General features: G+C 38.8%; 2 protein-coding genes across 2 annotated transcripts; one reads left to right on the top strand and one right to left on the bottom strand.

Moving 5' to 3' along the window:
- Positions 1-792: 792 nt before the first annotated feature.
- On the top strand, positions 793-8,019 carry si:ch73-390b10.2 (Golgi pH regulator). The gene is made up of 14 exons (XM_004551366.2): positions 793-1,048; positions 2,340-2,399; positions 2,517-2,620; positions 2,704-2,810; positions 2,895-2,996; positions 3,195-3,315; positions 4,500-4,580; positions 4,676-4,785; positions 4,973-5,061; positions 6,097-6,189; positions 6,337-6,432; positions 6,874-6,963; positions 7,055-7,120; positions 7,515-8,019. Exons 1-14 carry the CDS (start codon positions 1,007-1,009, stop codon positions 7,719-7,721), a joined length of 1,368 nt encoding a protein of 455 aa, XP_004551423.1. The 5' UTR covers positions 793-1,006; the 3' UTR covers positions 7,722-8,019.
- Positions 8,020-9,626: 1,607 nt separating this feature from the next.
- Positions 9,627-14,434, bottom strand: pdzk1 (PDZ domain containing 1). The gene is made up of 8 exons (XM_004551365.4): positions 14,354-14,434; positions 13,250-13,459; positions 12,940-13,153; positions 11,837-12,169; positions 11,556-11,752; positions 11,251-11,475; positions 10,842-11,168; positions 9,627-10,134 (listed from the first exon to the last, which is right to left on the bottom strand). The coding sequence occupies exons 2-8, from the start codon at positions 13,454-13,456 to the stop codon at positions 10,081-10,083; spliced, it is 1,557 nt and encodes a 518-aa protein (XP_004551422.2). The 5' UTR covers positions 13,457-13,459; positions 14,354-14,434; the 3' UTR covers positions 9,627-10,080.
- Positions 14,435-15,235: the final 801 nt, after the last annotated feature.

Genomic DNA, 15,235 nt, shown 5'->3' with positions numbered 1-15,235 from the left:
CTGCAGGACGCAGCTGACAAGTGTTTCATTTTGATGTCAAGTACACATTATAATAAATTAGAAGTTTGAGTAAAACATATTAATTTAAGGCTTTCATTGGAACTTTGGGTAAAACCTCATAGGATGACATCAGAAAACATAACAATTTTTCAAACTACTCCAAGGCTGAGACGAGTGAATGTAATACAAATACTAAATACATAAATCTTATTCATTAAACTGCTTCCTTTAGGGGCCTCCAGTGTCCTCCATCTCACCCTATCCCGAAGATCCTCCTGTGTCGCATCCCTCTGCATGTCCTCCTTCAAAACTTCTATTGACTTCGCTGAGATCTTCTTCTTCGTCTCCTGCCTGTCAACTCCATCTACAGTTAGCATACTTTTCCCAGTATTTCCACTATCCCTCCACTGCACACGTCCAACCCAAAACCATCCCAGTCTTGCCTCTCTAAATTTGTCCCCAGGTATTAAAAAGTGAATGAATGATTAAATAAATGATATTTATAAATAATTCGCAATTTATTTAAAAACAATGAAAACAATTTAACGCTATGGTTGAATACATTTTTTATTAACTTTATTGAAGTAAAGAAAAGTAAGAAGTGCGTTTTTGTTGCGCTTATTTTTTTACGTCTACGTTTTTACATATGGAAAAAACAACAATTGTAAAATAAATTACATTTCTGATAAATGTAAATAATATAGCCACGTTCACGGTTTGCTACAAAATGAAAACCATACTTTCTGGCGAAATTTATTTTTTGTTTTTGACGTCATAACTGTGAGACGGAAGTGTATTTGCAGGAGTCATCTCGGTGACGTCCCTTCGCGGGCAGTTGCTTTAAGATAACAGTTTAATAACAGTTGCTCCAAATATGCGCTTCTTAACGACATAACGAATAATTTGCATTCAGATCGGAGAGTTTCTATCATGTCAGCGTGAACGGAAGCTGTGCTCGACCCAGTTACACATGCTCAGTTAGTTTTCGACGCACTAAACTGTCATCATGTCGTTTCTAGTGGACTCAGTCATTATGTTCACCTCACAGGTAATGCTGAGCTGGAAGAGTCGACTGGTAGTAACTCGTGTTTAACTTCGTACACCCGGACATGCAGTGACAGGTCTAAGCTTTGACTCTCAAGTGTATCCTCCCAATATCACACCGAAAACGCATTTTGAAGACTGTTAGCTTGGTGCTAGTTTACAGATGTTACAGACCTTGCTAAATATCGAGTTGTGGTTGTAAATAACTTCATTTAACAGAAGAATAACAACAACTTACAAGTTGTTGTCTTACCTAAGCAAAAGCGCCTTTACTAAAATGTAAGCTTTGAGAGTACAATTTGAGAGAATGTTTACATCCCTTGAGTACTTTAATGTGTACTTTAATACATGGTGATTTTAACAAAAGAACATTCAGGCTGTTTCCTAGTGAATTGCGAGGATAGAAATACAGTAGGTTTGCTGTGCAGGAGAACTTGTGGATTATGTAGTTTCACACTCTACAAGTAGGTTTAGCTGAGTTTCGTCAGCTTCACACTTGTGAATGTTGGATTTGCTTGTTGCAGAATGAATGCTTGTTTTGTAAGGTGGGTGGAAATCCATGACCGATGTTGTGCCAAAAACTGATTTCCAATGTTTCCATGTGTTTTTTTAAGTGTAATGTCTTTACTTATATTTGTAAATTGACTTTAGTGAACAGGATTTGTAAAGGGTTTATATAGAAACTTTAAAAATTACCAGTTTTTCAAGTATCTTCATAACTCTGTGTTATTGTACCTACATTATAACCAAGCCAGTCCCTTTTGGACACTTGAAATATGTTTCCTGAACTATTGTTATATATGTTGTAATTTCTGCTGTCCTCTTGGTCAGATTACTCTTTTTTTTTAAGTGTTTTTTTTTCTTACTTGATAAATAAAGGATTTATAAAAGTCACTGCCAAAACCTGATTTTGGCTTGTGACAGGAATGTTGAGGCTCAGGATGACTTGGCATATAAAAACAGTTTTTGGCAGACGATCACTTTTTGGCACAACACCTGATTGCAAATAGGTGATAAGCATTTTTGGTGTAGGGCTGCAAATTGGGAAAGAGAACTTGAACTGCCATTGATCCCAGTGATCCTACAGCTTACTGGACATTTTCATAGCCAGTAAGCTGTGATAATGTGAGAATTAGCTAGTGAACGGGCACCTATACCAGAAACCTGAAGCTGAAGACATGCTTTCGTATTTAACTTAAGCACATATTTATTCGAACAAATCCATCAAACTATCTCTAGCTCTGATAAGCTGAAATTTGATGGTATGCACATACCTCCCACTTTATTCCACACAGGTTCTGTTCTTTGGTTTCGGCTGGTTGTTCTTTATGCGGCAGCTGTTCAAAGACTATGAGGTACAGTGTCTTTACTTACAAATTATCACCAGGATGGATAATAATAAATCTAATAAGAAAAATGTAAGCGTTTAGGTTGCGTTGTAATTAATTAAATGTGTTTTTGTTTGTGTGCAGGTGCGGCACTATGTTGTCCAGGTGGTTTTCTCTGTCACCTTTGCTTTTTCATGCACGATGTTTGAGCTCATTATCTTTGAGATTCTGGGTGCCTTAAGCAGCAGGTTGGTGTATTTTCTGTGAGATTTTAGTGTGTTTTGTTGCTTACAGTCAATGAAAGACGTGAGCCTTTATGTGTTTGCAACAGTTCCAGGTATTTCCACTGGAAGCTGAATCTCTACGTGATTCTGCTGGTTCTAATCTTTGTGGTGCCTTTCTACATTGGTTATTTTGTTGTCAGCAACATCCGCCTATGTAAGTTCGCCACTTTTGCCCACTAAAAAAAATCAGATTTTATCACTTAAAGTTTTTTAAACTGTTTGACATCTCTCGGAGCAGTGCAGAGACAGCGGCTTCTTTTTGCCTGTATGGTGTGGTTTACCTTCATGTATTTCTTCTGGAAGTTGGGAGATCCATTCCCCATCTTGAGCCCGAAACATGGTGAGTGCACATAGCTCACTTTATTAACCACCAGTCACTTTTATGTTCTCATACTGCATAGAGTATTTCAAACATTATAATTTTTTTTTTAAAATACAGAGGTCCCATCTCTAATATTGTACTTTGGAAAGAGTGTTGAAGGGCAAGCGAAGAGTTGTGATGCTTCAGTCTGATGCTTTGTGGGGGGGGTTGTGTTAGGGATTTTATCCATTGAGCAGCTAATCAGTCGTGTTGGTGTGATCGGAGTCACTCTCATGGCTCTGCTGTCTGGGTTTGGTGCCGTCAACTGTCCCTACACCTACATGTCCTACTTCCTCAGGTAAGCTCCAATGTGAGTGTATTCGGACAACACTTTCAGCTATGCTATGTGAAACAGAAAGTATATTTTTAGCAGGGCTTAAAATGAGGTAAATACAACTTCTGTTAAACAACAGCATATGATGCATTACACAGTGTCATGATTTATTTAACAAAGATGGATGAATCCAGAAGCAGCGTTTGAAAAACTAAGCCCACCCTTACTTCTTCCATAGGAATTAAGAGGGAAAGTAACAGCCAGGTGCTGATAATCAAATGCATTTGATTAAGCGATCATTAGCAGATCAGTTTGCCGGTCTGGAGCATTCGGGTGTGTATTAAAACAGTGCCAAGGAGGAAAGATATCTGCAGTGATCTTACAGTAACAATGGTCACTGCCTGTCAATCTGGGAAGGCTTATATAGCTGTCATTTACAGCAAGAAACATTACTCATAAACGGAAGACATTTAAGACAGCTGCCAATCGTTCCAGAAGTAAACATCCCAACAAAGTCACCTCAAGGTCAGACTGTGCGACGCTCAGAGAAACTAAAAACACCAAGAGCTATATCTCAGATTCTACTGAAGAATTGTGGTTGGTTTGGAGGGTTTTCAGAAAGCCACTTTGCTCTAAAAGGAACGTGGCAGCATGAGTTTGGTTTGTATGTGAAGAAACCACAAGACATCTTTGGAGTGGAGATGTTTGGTCATATTGAACAGTGTCATGTGTAGCAGAAACTAAACAGAGCATATTAGCACAAACGCCTCATACTCATACTCAGCATAGGAGACCCACTCCCCGTCTATCAGTCTCACAAACGTGTGGGATTGATAAACTGGGAAACGGTTAACTGAGGTTATTGCTGTTAAAATGGTTTCACAAGCTGTTGCATCATGGTGTATACTTAGTTTTTCACACTGCTTCTATGTTTTTGTCTTAGTTTTGTGAAATAGTGACACAGTGTAACATGTCACATCATGGTTTGTTCTTAAATAATTTTAGAGCCTGCTAGCCAGACGGCTTTATTATTATAATATCCTGATAATTGAAATAGGCTGTACATTCTTTTTACCATGACTGTAATCATGCATTATATTAATCTGAGTCTCACTGATTATCATACTGACTTTTATCTTTTTTTCATGGCAGAACTCAAACAAAGGATGACACTGCCTTTATGCTTTGTGCTTTTGTTGCGTTCATAGAAATGTAACAGACAGTGACATCCTTGCTCTGGAGAGACGGCTGCTTCAGACTATGGACATGATTGTCAGCAAAAAGAAACGGTAAGAAAAGACTTTTTGTTTTTTCTTAAACTACAAAAACATATTTGTGTCGCATTTCATAGATTTTTTTTTTATTTTTTAAACTATTTTTAAAGAATTGCTATGACCCGGAGGCAGATGTACCAGCGTGGGGAAGACCAGAACAAACAGACAGGATTCTGGGGCATGATCAAGAGTGTCACCTCGACACAAACGGGCAGTGAAAGTATCCTTTATGCCTATAATGAATAAAACTTGACACACGGGGTTGCCACAGCAGTTTTACGTGGTGCAACATGACGGGATTTGTAACTTATTTGAAGCCTAATTTCTGTGATTTTTCAGCTGTTACTGAATATCTCCATTTTAAGTGGGCTTAAATTTTCGTAGTCATCCTTGACTTCTTTCTCCAGACCTCTCTCTGGTCCAGCAGGAGGTTGACGCTCTTGAGGAGTTGAGTCGGCAGCTTTTTCTTGAGACCGTAGACCTCCAAGCCACTAAGGTAACAAGTGTGCATGTGTGATCACACGCACACTTTGCTGTGGACTTTGGAGACCTTCTCTAATTTATTTTATATATTTTTAAAATTCCTCATCTATAACAAGTTGAACATCCCATCTCAGTTGTGATTTCTGTTCTTTTGATTAGAACCCAACCGATTTATCAGTGGGCCACTAGTATGATCTGATACTAGCTATTTGCTGGTGTATCTGTATTGGCACTTGCAACAGCTGATTGACTGACTATACAAGAGAGGAGAAACACCCTTCAATCTTGCTACAACTGTTGATGCTGCATAGTTTGCCCACCAGAGGGCACTCTCCAACCACTCTGGTGGGAGCATGCATATTGGGAACTGATCTGGGCAGAGTTGGGCAAAACTTGAGCAAGTAAATTAATAACTACCCATAACAAATGGAGTCAGTGAGTCTGCCAATGTATTGGAATATCTTATTTTTTACATCAGCAAATATCTGTCTGAAATATTAGCTGGACTCTTGCTGAAACCAGGTCCAGTATTCAGGTCCCTTTTCACTCTTGCTTATTCTTCAGTAAGTATCAAGTAAAGAATTCAGGTCATGTTATGACTTAATAGCTGTTCAGCTTTCATCATCATTACTCTGTTAAGCTTAGTTATTGATCTGTAACATATCAGGGTCCTTATAACATATGCACTAGCATGAGTCCCTAGCATGATGTGAACCATTTACATTGCCTGTCCACCATATAGAGGATTACACCACTACTCCTTGTAAAATGCTGATTCTAAAATGTTAATAACGTGGCAAGTGTGGTTGTTATTTTTGTGATTTAAGCAGGTAAGGTTTAGTCTGAAGCACAAAGCGACATGCATGCCTGTGTTTTCCATAGAAACCATTGTTTAATTGAATGTTTTGATTAAATCCAAGAGGACTCTGACACCATAACAGCACATCCTGCCTTTATAGACACATTTATTTATACACACTACGCCCTTTTCTTGTATGTAGGGTAAATGATTTGCAAATTTTTTAACACCACCTTTCTTTATCTGCAGGAGCGAATTGAGTACTCAAAGACATTCCAGGGAAAATACTTTAACTTCCTTGGCTACTTCTTTTCCATCTACTGTGTGTGGAAAATCTTCATGGTGAGAATATTCACATAATGTACTCTGGCTTTGTTTTTGTTTTTTTCCATTCATAATGACATACATAGTTTTGGTTACATAGTAAGTGTCACTGTGTATCTTTATTGCACTAGATGTAATAAAATGTTATTCTTCTTGTAATCATAGGCCACTATAAACATAGTGTTTGATAGAGTGGGAAAGACGGATCCAGTGACGAGGGGCATTGAAATTACGGTGAACTACCTGGGCATTCAGTTTGATGTGAGACACACACCCATGCACTCACAAACACAAAGCTGTGTTTCGATTAGTTCATAAGACTCGACCCAAACATAAACAATACTTGTCTTACCTTAATGTTTAAAAATGAATTTTTTTTACTGAAATTTCATGTTATGGGGCCTTTTTTTGTTCTCCAGACACGTCTCCATAATTTAGCTGTGTAAATATGTCCCCCTAACATGAGTAATACACAAGACCTGCAGCAATGTCATATGTCATGTAGACTTGTTTTCTGCAAGAACTCTGATCATGCTCATTATTTTTTTGAGTTCTCACAGTTCACAATTAAAGATCCTTGGAGTCACTTTTGAATTTAAATGAATAAATGGCTACAAAATAAAATCTTTTATTGGTTTTTGCCTGCACTATTTCTCGCGCCACTGTTTTTCTTATTGATTTTTTGTCTTTCTCACTTTTCAGGTCAAGTTTTGGTCCCAACACATTTCTTTCATCTTGGTGGGAATAATCATCGTCACGTCGATACGTGGCTTACTCATCACCCTCACCAAGGTAAAGCTGTCACTTCATAAGGTCTTTTTAGGCAGTTCATCTTGATCCTCATGATCAGTTTAATGAAACATTTTCTGCTGCTTATTTTTAGTTTTTCTACGCAATATCAAGCAGCAAGTCTTCCAATGTCATTGTGCTTGTCCTCGCTCAGATCATGGTGAGTGTGTCTGCCTTACGCCTATGTTTTTAAGAAAACCTGCAGCCTACAAATGACCGTGAATCTGAATCTTTGTTGTCATCGTAGCAATGAAACTGAGGCGCAATTCTCTCTGTGCAAAAAAAGAAAAAAATCCACACAGTTCCTCAATAAAATGTAAAAATTAAATTAAAAATATATAGAAAAATATGTCTATAAACATCAAACACAATTGTTTCCATGTTGCACTAGCCTCCACTTGCCGGTGTTGATTTAAATACCAGCAATAACCTGTGGTTGTAAACATGAGACTGAGTTGTAAGATTGTAAACATTGCATAACAAGTTATACTGAATCAAATTGTCTGTAACTGTAATTTGGCAATCAGACGTTTCTGTGCATCTCAATCCAATAGGGGATGTATTTCGTGTCATCTGTGCTGCTGATGCGTATGAGCATGCCATTGGAGTATCGCTCCATTGTGACAGAGGTTCTGGGAGAGCTGCAGTTCAACTTCTATCACCGCTGGTTTGATGTCATCTTCCTGGTCAGCGCTTTGTCCAGCATCCTCTTCCTTTATCTGGCCCACAAGCAGGCACCAGAAAAACACATGGCACTCTGATCTCCTGAAGTACATCACCTCTCTTTGGACTTGTGATGCATGGGCTAACTTTTAAATTTGGAATTTAGAGATATCCAAAATTACATTATTTTATATGTATATGTTGGACATATTTACCTGGACTGCCTTTTCCTGAATCAGGAATGGTGGATTTTGAGGAATAAGTTTTGGGGACCTTTTGGGGCGCAGAGAACAACTTTGAACTTGGACTCTCTTGAAATTAAAGTATTTACAGAACATTATTATTAGGTTTTTTTGATTTTCTATTTGAAAATACAAACACTGTTTCATTTGTTTACTACATTCTTTTCTTTCTTCATTGTCATGATTGGAGCTGACCTGGGGCCTGTTCACCATATGTCAGTCAACGTTTCAGCTGGATGAAATTGTAAATGGTTTGGTTTAAGGCCACATTTTTCACCATCTTGGATTATTTGCCACAGCAGCATACTAAGACCACACCTACTCCTTTTACTTTATTGTAAATTACCATCCATCGATTATGCATATACCATATTCAGGGTCGCTGCAGGCTATGCCAGCTGTCTTAGGTGAGAGGCAGAGTACATGCTGGACAGGCGGCCAGTCTATCACAGGGCTAACGCATAGTGGCAAACAGCCATTTAGAACTATCAGTTAGCTGTCAGTACCTGGAGAAACCCACGCAACCAGGGAAATCATGCACACTCCACTCAGAAAGGCCTCGGCGACCTGGTGGATTTGACCTCGCTGTAAGGGAAAAGTGCTTACCGTTGCACCACCATGCTTTCTGTTAATTATAAATGACATAAAGATTAAATTTCAAACTGCAGATCACTGCACAACCCTGGCTGCATGGTACACTGATGATACCAGGAGCATTTAAAGTGGGGAGAATGATGCGTGATTGTCACGATCCTCGAGTGTACTGTGAGTCGTTGCTGTTAGGGAGATACCACTTTAGTTGGGAGGGAATAATAAATATAATGTATTACTACCACATATTTGCAAACCAAGGTGTGATTTCTTCTCCTTGCTTTTAAATAATTATGAAGAAAATATTTTTGAATATGCAATAACAAGAATATCCAGTGAGTTAACTTTACCTTTTAAAAATAAAAAACACTGATAGAACGTGCCAGTTTTTCAAAGAAGGAGAAGGCCACCTGCTATACTCTTGAAAATCAGCTGATAAATATTTTGGTGGACAGGCTGACTTTTCCAGCTGGGTTCAAGTCAGACCCAGCTGATCTTCTCTCGGTTGAATATATATATTTTATTAATTTCCCCCTTTTCACATTTGCTTTGAAAGTAGGTTAGCATTTACCCATTTGAATTTATTGTATTTTCCTTTTTTTGTTTCAGCTCCTTGGTGTGCAGCTTGCTTGATCAGAATATTTGAAAAGCTCATTAATCGGACAATGGACACATATATATTTGACATTTAAATATCTTTACCTTTTGGGTTTCTTTTTTCCTCATGTTTTAGTATGAAAGCATATTTGAAGGATTTTTTCATGACATATAATTTTAGATCCCTCACTTGTTTTTGCTGCTTTTATGCTCATCTACCAGAACCTCTTGCTCCAGTGGGGTCAGACTTTGTGGTCTCTCACTCCTCTAAACAGAGTGTGCACAAATCATTTTCTTTTATCGGTATACATCCACATTTAATAATCATGCGAGGCCAAAAGCTTCTCGGATGACACAAGCTGCCTCCGTCCTTGGATCTTTCTTTTTTTCTTCCAATGAAAAGATCAAAATGCCGCTTGTGATCCACATCCTGAAGTGGCTGTAAGTTTTGACAAATATGCTGTTTTTAGCTGCCAACAAAAAGATATTCATGAAGTTGATCTTTTTTCAGATCACACCTTTGTTTATTCGTGTTTCAAAAACTTTTCATTTATTTATAAATCAGACAGCAAATTAAATTTTAAATATTTCGAACATTTATTAAAAGCAGGAGAAAAAAAGAATACATTAAAGGTCGCAGTGTTTACTGGCAGTATTAATATTGTGTTCATTCTCGGTGCTGTGCTAGTCATAGTAGGAAGGATATTACTCATCTCTGCAAACACACTCATCAAAAGGCAGTTCAAAGGATCGTTGGGCAAACGTTCCTGAAATTTCTCGATATTCACAAAGATGTTTTTCTCAGCCATGTCATACAGTTGAAGCAGCTACTCTGCGATGATTCAGATTTTGACAGTAAGTTTGAAGTCTTCACTTCATGTCCTATTGTTTCTGTCAACTTAAAAAAATCTTTTGATATTAAGTCTTTGTGAGAAGCCAAGCTGACTGGTTAAAATAAACAGAAGAAAAAGAAACAGATCAACATCAAATTAGGCCAAATCAGGAGAGGGGTCCTTCAGGTCGCTCCTCACAATCTCTCATCAATGCTTTCTGTAGACGAAGATGATGACACGGATGAGTTCTAAATAAGAGAAAACACAGACGTTATTAAGGACAATGAGCTTTTTTCCTGTATGTTTTTAGTTCAGAGATGATTGAGAAAAGGTGATGAGAGGTATTTTATCAAGCAAATGAAAATACTATAACCAAGGCCAAAATTCTGCGGTTATAGTACAAGCAGATTTAATGTTTACTATGCTCCTGATCCTAGTTTGGTGTGTTAGCATGCAAACAGCAGCCACAGAGTACAGCTGACGATGATGGGAATGACGTTTTTTAAAGGCATTTGGTCATCATCAGTGTCAGATAAATGTTACAGTTCATTCTTTGTCTTGTCTTCCTTACAGCAGATGGCTGCCATTCTCCGAGCCTGGTTCTGCTAGATGTTTCTTCCTGGTAAAAGGAAGTTCTTTTTTCTTCACATCTTTGCCAAATGCTTGCTCATAGGGGTTTGTTTGATTGTTGGGCTTTTCTCTGCATTGTAGAGTCTTTACCTTACAGTGCCTCGAGGCAACTGTTGTTTAGTGCTATATAAATAAAACTGAATTGAATTCTGAGGAAAAGATGGATGTCTGAACAAGTTTCCTCTCATCCAGTCATCGAATTATTTACACCAAACCTTGTAAACCTCACCGTGGCACTAAAAGGAAACCCAGGGGCTACTCAGAGCCAGTATTTATTCTCTGGGGACTATGAATGTTTTCGAAACAATTAGAAACTACTTCTCACCCTCTGTCTTTCTGGTTCAGTCGGGGTTGTAGGTCTTGCTTCCTCTTCCTCCAGTCTCTCCTTCCTGCTGGCTTCTGGAGTTTTTGCACTGTGGACTTGAGCGTAAGATGTTTCCCCGAGGAGCTGGCGTGTGATAGGCACTCCTTGAGCTTTGAGCTTTTCATAGACGCTCTTTTTAGCCACCAACATTTCCAGATAATTCCCACTGCCTTGGATAATCTTCACCACGTCATCATGATGGCTCTGCTCTACATTCACCCCGTTCACCTCAACCACAATGTCATCATCCTCCATGCCTACCTTGTCAGCTACTCCACCCTTCACCACCTGGAACACAGTGTGTCTTATCACTTATCAGTTGTGCTTAAAGTGTCAATGGTCAAATTGTGGACATTATTTTAAGCCTTACATTTTGAAGGTAATGGCCGCACACTCCCTGGATGCTATTTAGATGAAAGCCAAAGCCATCTGAGGTCTTCTCCAGTTTACACAGTTTAGGCCTGAGTTCCTCTTTCCTCTCTGCAGCAGGCGTGCTTGATCTTGTAGGAATGGGTAAGTTAACAGCTTCTGTGTAACTGGGTGGTGAGTTGGAATCATTCATCTCCTCCAAGAAAAGCAGAGGAGGAACTTTCCCCTGTGAATGATACAACATGATATAATTTAGACCACCTACAGGGATTACTTAACAGACAAGATGTTGGCGCCCTGGCTCACCAGCTTATACACTTGGTCTGTGTCTTTGTCCACTACTAGGAGGCAACATTTGTTGCCACTCTGCTTGATCCTGTCTACCACCTCCTCATGGCGGCAGCTCTCCACATCTCTGCCATCCACAGCCACCAGCCTGTCCATTTCCTTCAGGCGCGCTTTTTCTGCTGAACTGCCTCTCTCTATGTCCCTGATGAAGTGTCCTGCATGGAGTCATGGAGCACATTATTAAAATGCAGCCTTCTTTGCACAGTATAATCTACAAAACATAGTCATTATAATCATGCCTGCTTGATTGGGCTCCTCTCTAAGGGTGAAGCCGTATCCATCAGATCCTTTGGTTATGTTGATGATGCGTGGTTCTTGAGGGAGGTACTTTGTTGTGGCTAACCACGAGCCAATCTTTGCATGAGTCTTCTGATAGAACTTGTCTGTTTCCTTGTCGACCAGTAGGAACATGATATGGCTGCCTGCCCGTTTAATTTTGTCCACTGCTCCTTCGTGTGTGATGTTTTCTACGTTTTCCCCGTTGATCTCCACCAGACGGTCACTGAGTTTGACCCCTGCCCTTTCAGCTGTGCCTCCTGGGGTCACTTCTGTCATGAAAAGTCCACGCTCACCTGGACATGATGATAAAAAAAGGAATTTTTTTAAACATAATTGAACAGTTTTCTTGATAGCTCTCTACAGACTAAAAAGAAAAAAGTCATCCCTTTTGAAGTTTAACCAAAATCCTAATTTTAATTTGTGATAGTATTTTTTTTGTATCTATTACTACTGAAATACCTTTCAAAGATAAGTGCACAGAAAACACTGCAACAAGTTAGATATAAAGTCCAGGTCTGAAAAGTGAAATCGTTGCAAAGGTCTTTAAATCTTCATGTGGAAGGTGACTCCCAAAGAAAATCACATAAGTCTATAATGAATGAGCATGGTTGTCTAACTATTTCTGTGACTGGACTATAACAGACTGTTGTCCGTACCAGGGTGAATCCTCTTGCCTGAGGACAGCAAGGATAGGGTCATGCACAGCCTGAACTGGATAAGTGGAATAAAATAGATAGCTGGACAGAAGTCTGTAATGATACTTAAGCTCCCTTCAACACTATCATGATTAGTTCTGGTTTTAGCCACTGTTTTCAAGCCTTATTGACTACTATACATATGAGGCATTAGGAAATGCTCTATTAGCAAATAAATACGCTTTTAGATGGAACCACTGTAAGTGTCATATAAATGGGTACTTCCAAAGTTAAGTCATTTGAGTTTAGCAAATCTAAACTTCCACTGTCCAGCGTCAAATGGCTTTTATTACTATAAATTGTCCTCCTATGGCCTTTTTTATTCTAACACTTACTCAGAATTGGGAGTCCCTGCATCCTCTCCTTACCTTCAACTGAGCGAATAGAAAACCCAAAGCTTGAGCTGGACTTAACCAAGTAGCAGAGTTTGGGTTTTAGACGATGTTTTTCCACTCCATTGGCAACTGGCTTGCTTCCAGGGTTGGAAAGGTTTACTCCCTGGGCTTTTGCTTGCTTGTAGGAGGATTCATCGAGAATGTGAAATGTGACAGATGTTCCACTGTTTTTCACCAGGTCCACCACCTGTCCAGGAAAAAAAGATGCTTGTCACAGCAGAACTGGTCTAAGAGTTGTTATTGATTTGATTAATGCACTGCAGTATTTCTGCATCCTGCTCACTTCAGAATGCGAACATTCATCGACAAATGTTCCATTGACCCGGAGGATGCGGTCTCCGTCTTTGATGCCAGCCAGCTCAGCTGGACCTCCCATTTCCAAGCAGCGGATCAGGTGACCCTCCTCGCCATCTTCCACCCTCAGATAGAAGCCAAATGTCTGTTTTGGTTTCTTGGATAGGGTAAACACCCGTGGCTTGTACCCAGCCATGTCCTAACAAAAAAGGTGAAAAGCACACACATGACAATCACAGTGGTAAAGTCATGACATTAAATACACCTGTCACTACTAATGCTTGACTTACAGGCATATCTTCTTTTTTTAACACCTCCCGCCAACCTTTGTATTGTTACTGCCTCTGGTCTTTTAAATATATAAGTAGAGTAGAAACTATTACTGGACCTTAAGGACCAGTAGGAGGGTTGCTTCAGATCAATAATCTTACAGTTAACCTTTCATGCTGGGTTTGCAACAGAAGTTAATGGTTAATAGCAAACATAGCTGACAGTGGTGATGACTCTCTATAAAAAAGCAGCTTGGACTTTGAATGAACAATAAGAACTTCTGCTGCAATTCTTGCTGGATTGTTATTCCCATACAGGAAGGTCTGTGTGTGCACATGTACTGGCTTATTTATTCAGCCAATAATGTAGCTTAATAAACAAATAATGGCAAAAAAAAAACAACGACTTTATTTAAGCAGGCAGGTTAAAATAATTTTTTTGTTTGTATTCCTTATACCTTTACATTTAGTTTTTACCTGTTCTAGATTTAAGTGTGTAGAATTTATGTTTGCACTGAATGCAATCTTAAAGTGTCATCTTAAAGATCACATTGTTTATAGATCCGGTATCTAATTAATAAGAGCCCTGAGATTACAAATTTATGTCTATAATCTCAGTAATATCTTGTGTCAGTTTACTATAACACAAGCAACACAGCTCACCCTCAAGAAACACTCATCAGACAACATTTTCCATTATTCTTAAAATGAATTTATAAGATAGCATAGATCTAGTTTTGAATGTGACATTGAAAAATTTTAACTAACTACACGATCTCTGAAAAATTACATACAGCGTAGTTGAGTGTTTATAATATACTCACCAGCCTGTCTCTCCTGGCGTCTGAATCTCAAAGGAGAGCTCACCTGTTACTGTTTAGCTGTTATCTATGTATCTTTAACCTGTCTACCTCCTCCTTCCTGCCCCTTTTCCTTCCCCCTTCAGGGACTTTGACAGGCCAAAGGTTAGCCTAAAGGCTGAGTTATTTAACAGTTTCTAGGCTCACAAATATCTGCAGATGCGTTACAAGGTGGGCAGTCAGCTGTTTAGTGGTCAAAGGTACAAAATGCAGGTGGCAAAAAAACAATGTACAATCATTGCGGCACACACAGTTATTACAGCATTGTGAAATTTTAGTTATAATCACTAACACAGTATTGTGAAATGACTACAAAAATGCACAATTTAATTTTTACTTGAAAGAAAAAAAAGGATGGGTTCTTATTAAAACTTGACAAAGAATTACCTAAATTGTGTTATAGCAAAAAGGTCAATAAATTTGCATGAAATAGTACTTAAAAAGCCATTTCATGTAATGTAAATATAATCACTAGAGATGAGGATCAAGAGCTGGTTCTTTTGGAGAACCTGTTCCCAGTTGTTCAGTTACTTTGAGTTTTGAGTTCGCCTGCCTATCGAGCCCACTTATCTGTTTCATTTGCACTTGTGCTAATAAGCTAATTTCAGTTTGTGTCCTGGAGGAGGAAATTTATTTTTACAGTTTCTACAATGTGGATATTAACATTTTGCTTATAGTTTGGACAAAAGGAGGAGAGCCCAGTGTTTAAGTGCAAACTGCATCCAGGACAGAACACAACTTCTGCTCTTTACAAGCACCTGCACAAACAGTATGCTAATGCTAAGTTAGCCAAGAATCCAGAGTGATGTTAAAGCTGAGTTGAGTAAATACCGGCCCCATTGCAGC

This window comes from Maylandia zebra, linkage group LG16, assembly GCF_041146795.1.
Source record: "Maylandia zebra isolate NMK-2024a linkage group LG16, Mzebra_GT3a, whole genome shotgun sequence".
NCBI classification, from domain to species: domain Eukaryota; kingdom Metazoa; phylum Chordata; class Actinopteri; order Cichliformes; family Cichlidae; genus Maylandia; species Maylandia zebra.
This window is presented reverse-complemented; position numbering and strand designations above follow the sequence as displayed.

Excerpts from the sequence above, each read along its gene's own strand:
- si:ch73-390b10.2 (XM_004551366.2), top strand. The coding sequence starts at position 1,007 with ATGTCGTTTCTAGTGGACTCAGTCATTATGTTCACCTCACAG. Across the intron at positions 2,400-2,516 it reads AGCTGTTCAAAGACTATGAG|GTGCGGCACTATGTTGTCCA; the intron begins GTACAGTGTCTT and ends GTTTGTGTGCAG. Across the intron at positions 6,964-7,054 it reads TACTCATCACCCTCACCAAG|TTTTTCTACGCAATATCAAG; the intron begins GTAAAGCTGTCA and ends GCTTATTTTTAG.
- pdzk1 (XM_004551365.4), bottom strand. The coding sequence starts at position 13,456 with ATGGCTGGGTACAAGCCACGGGTGTTTACCCTATCCAAGAAACCAAAA. Across the intron at positions 11,753-11,836 it reads AGAGGAGCCCAATCAAGCAG|GACACTTCATCAGGGACATA; the intron begins GCATGATTATAA and ends GACTCCATGCAG. Across the intron at positions 10,135-10,841 it reads CTGAACCAGAAAGACAGAGG|AACTCATCCGTGTCATCATC; the intron begins GTGAGAAGTAGT and ends TCTCTTATTTAG.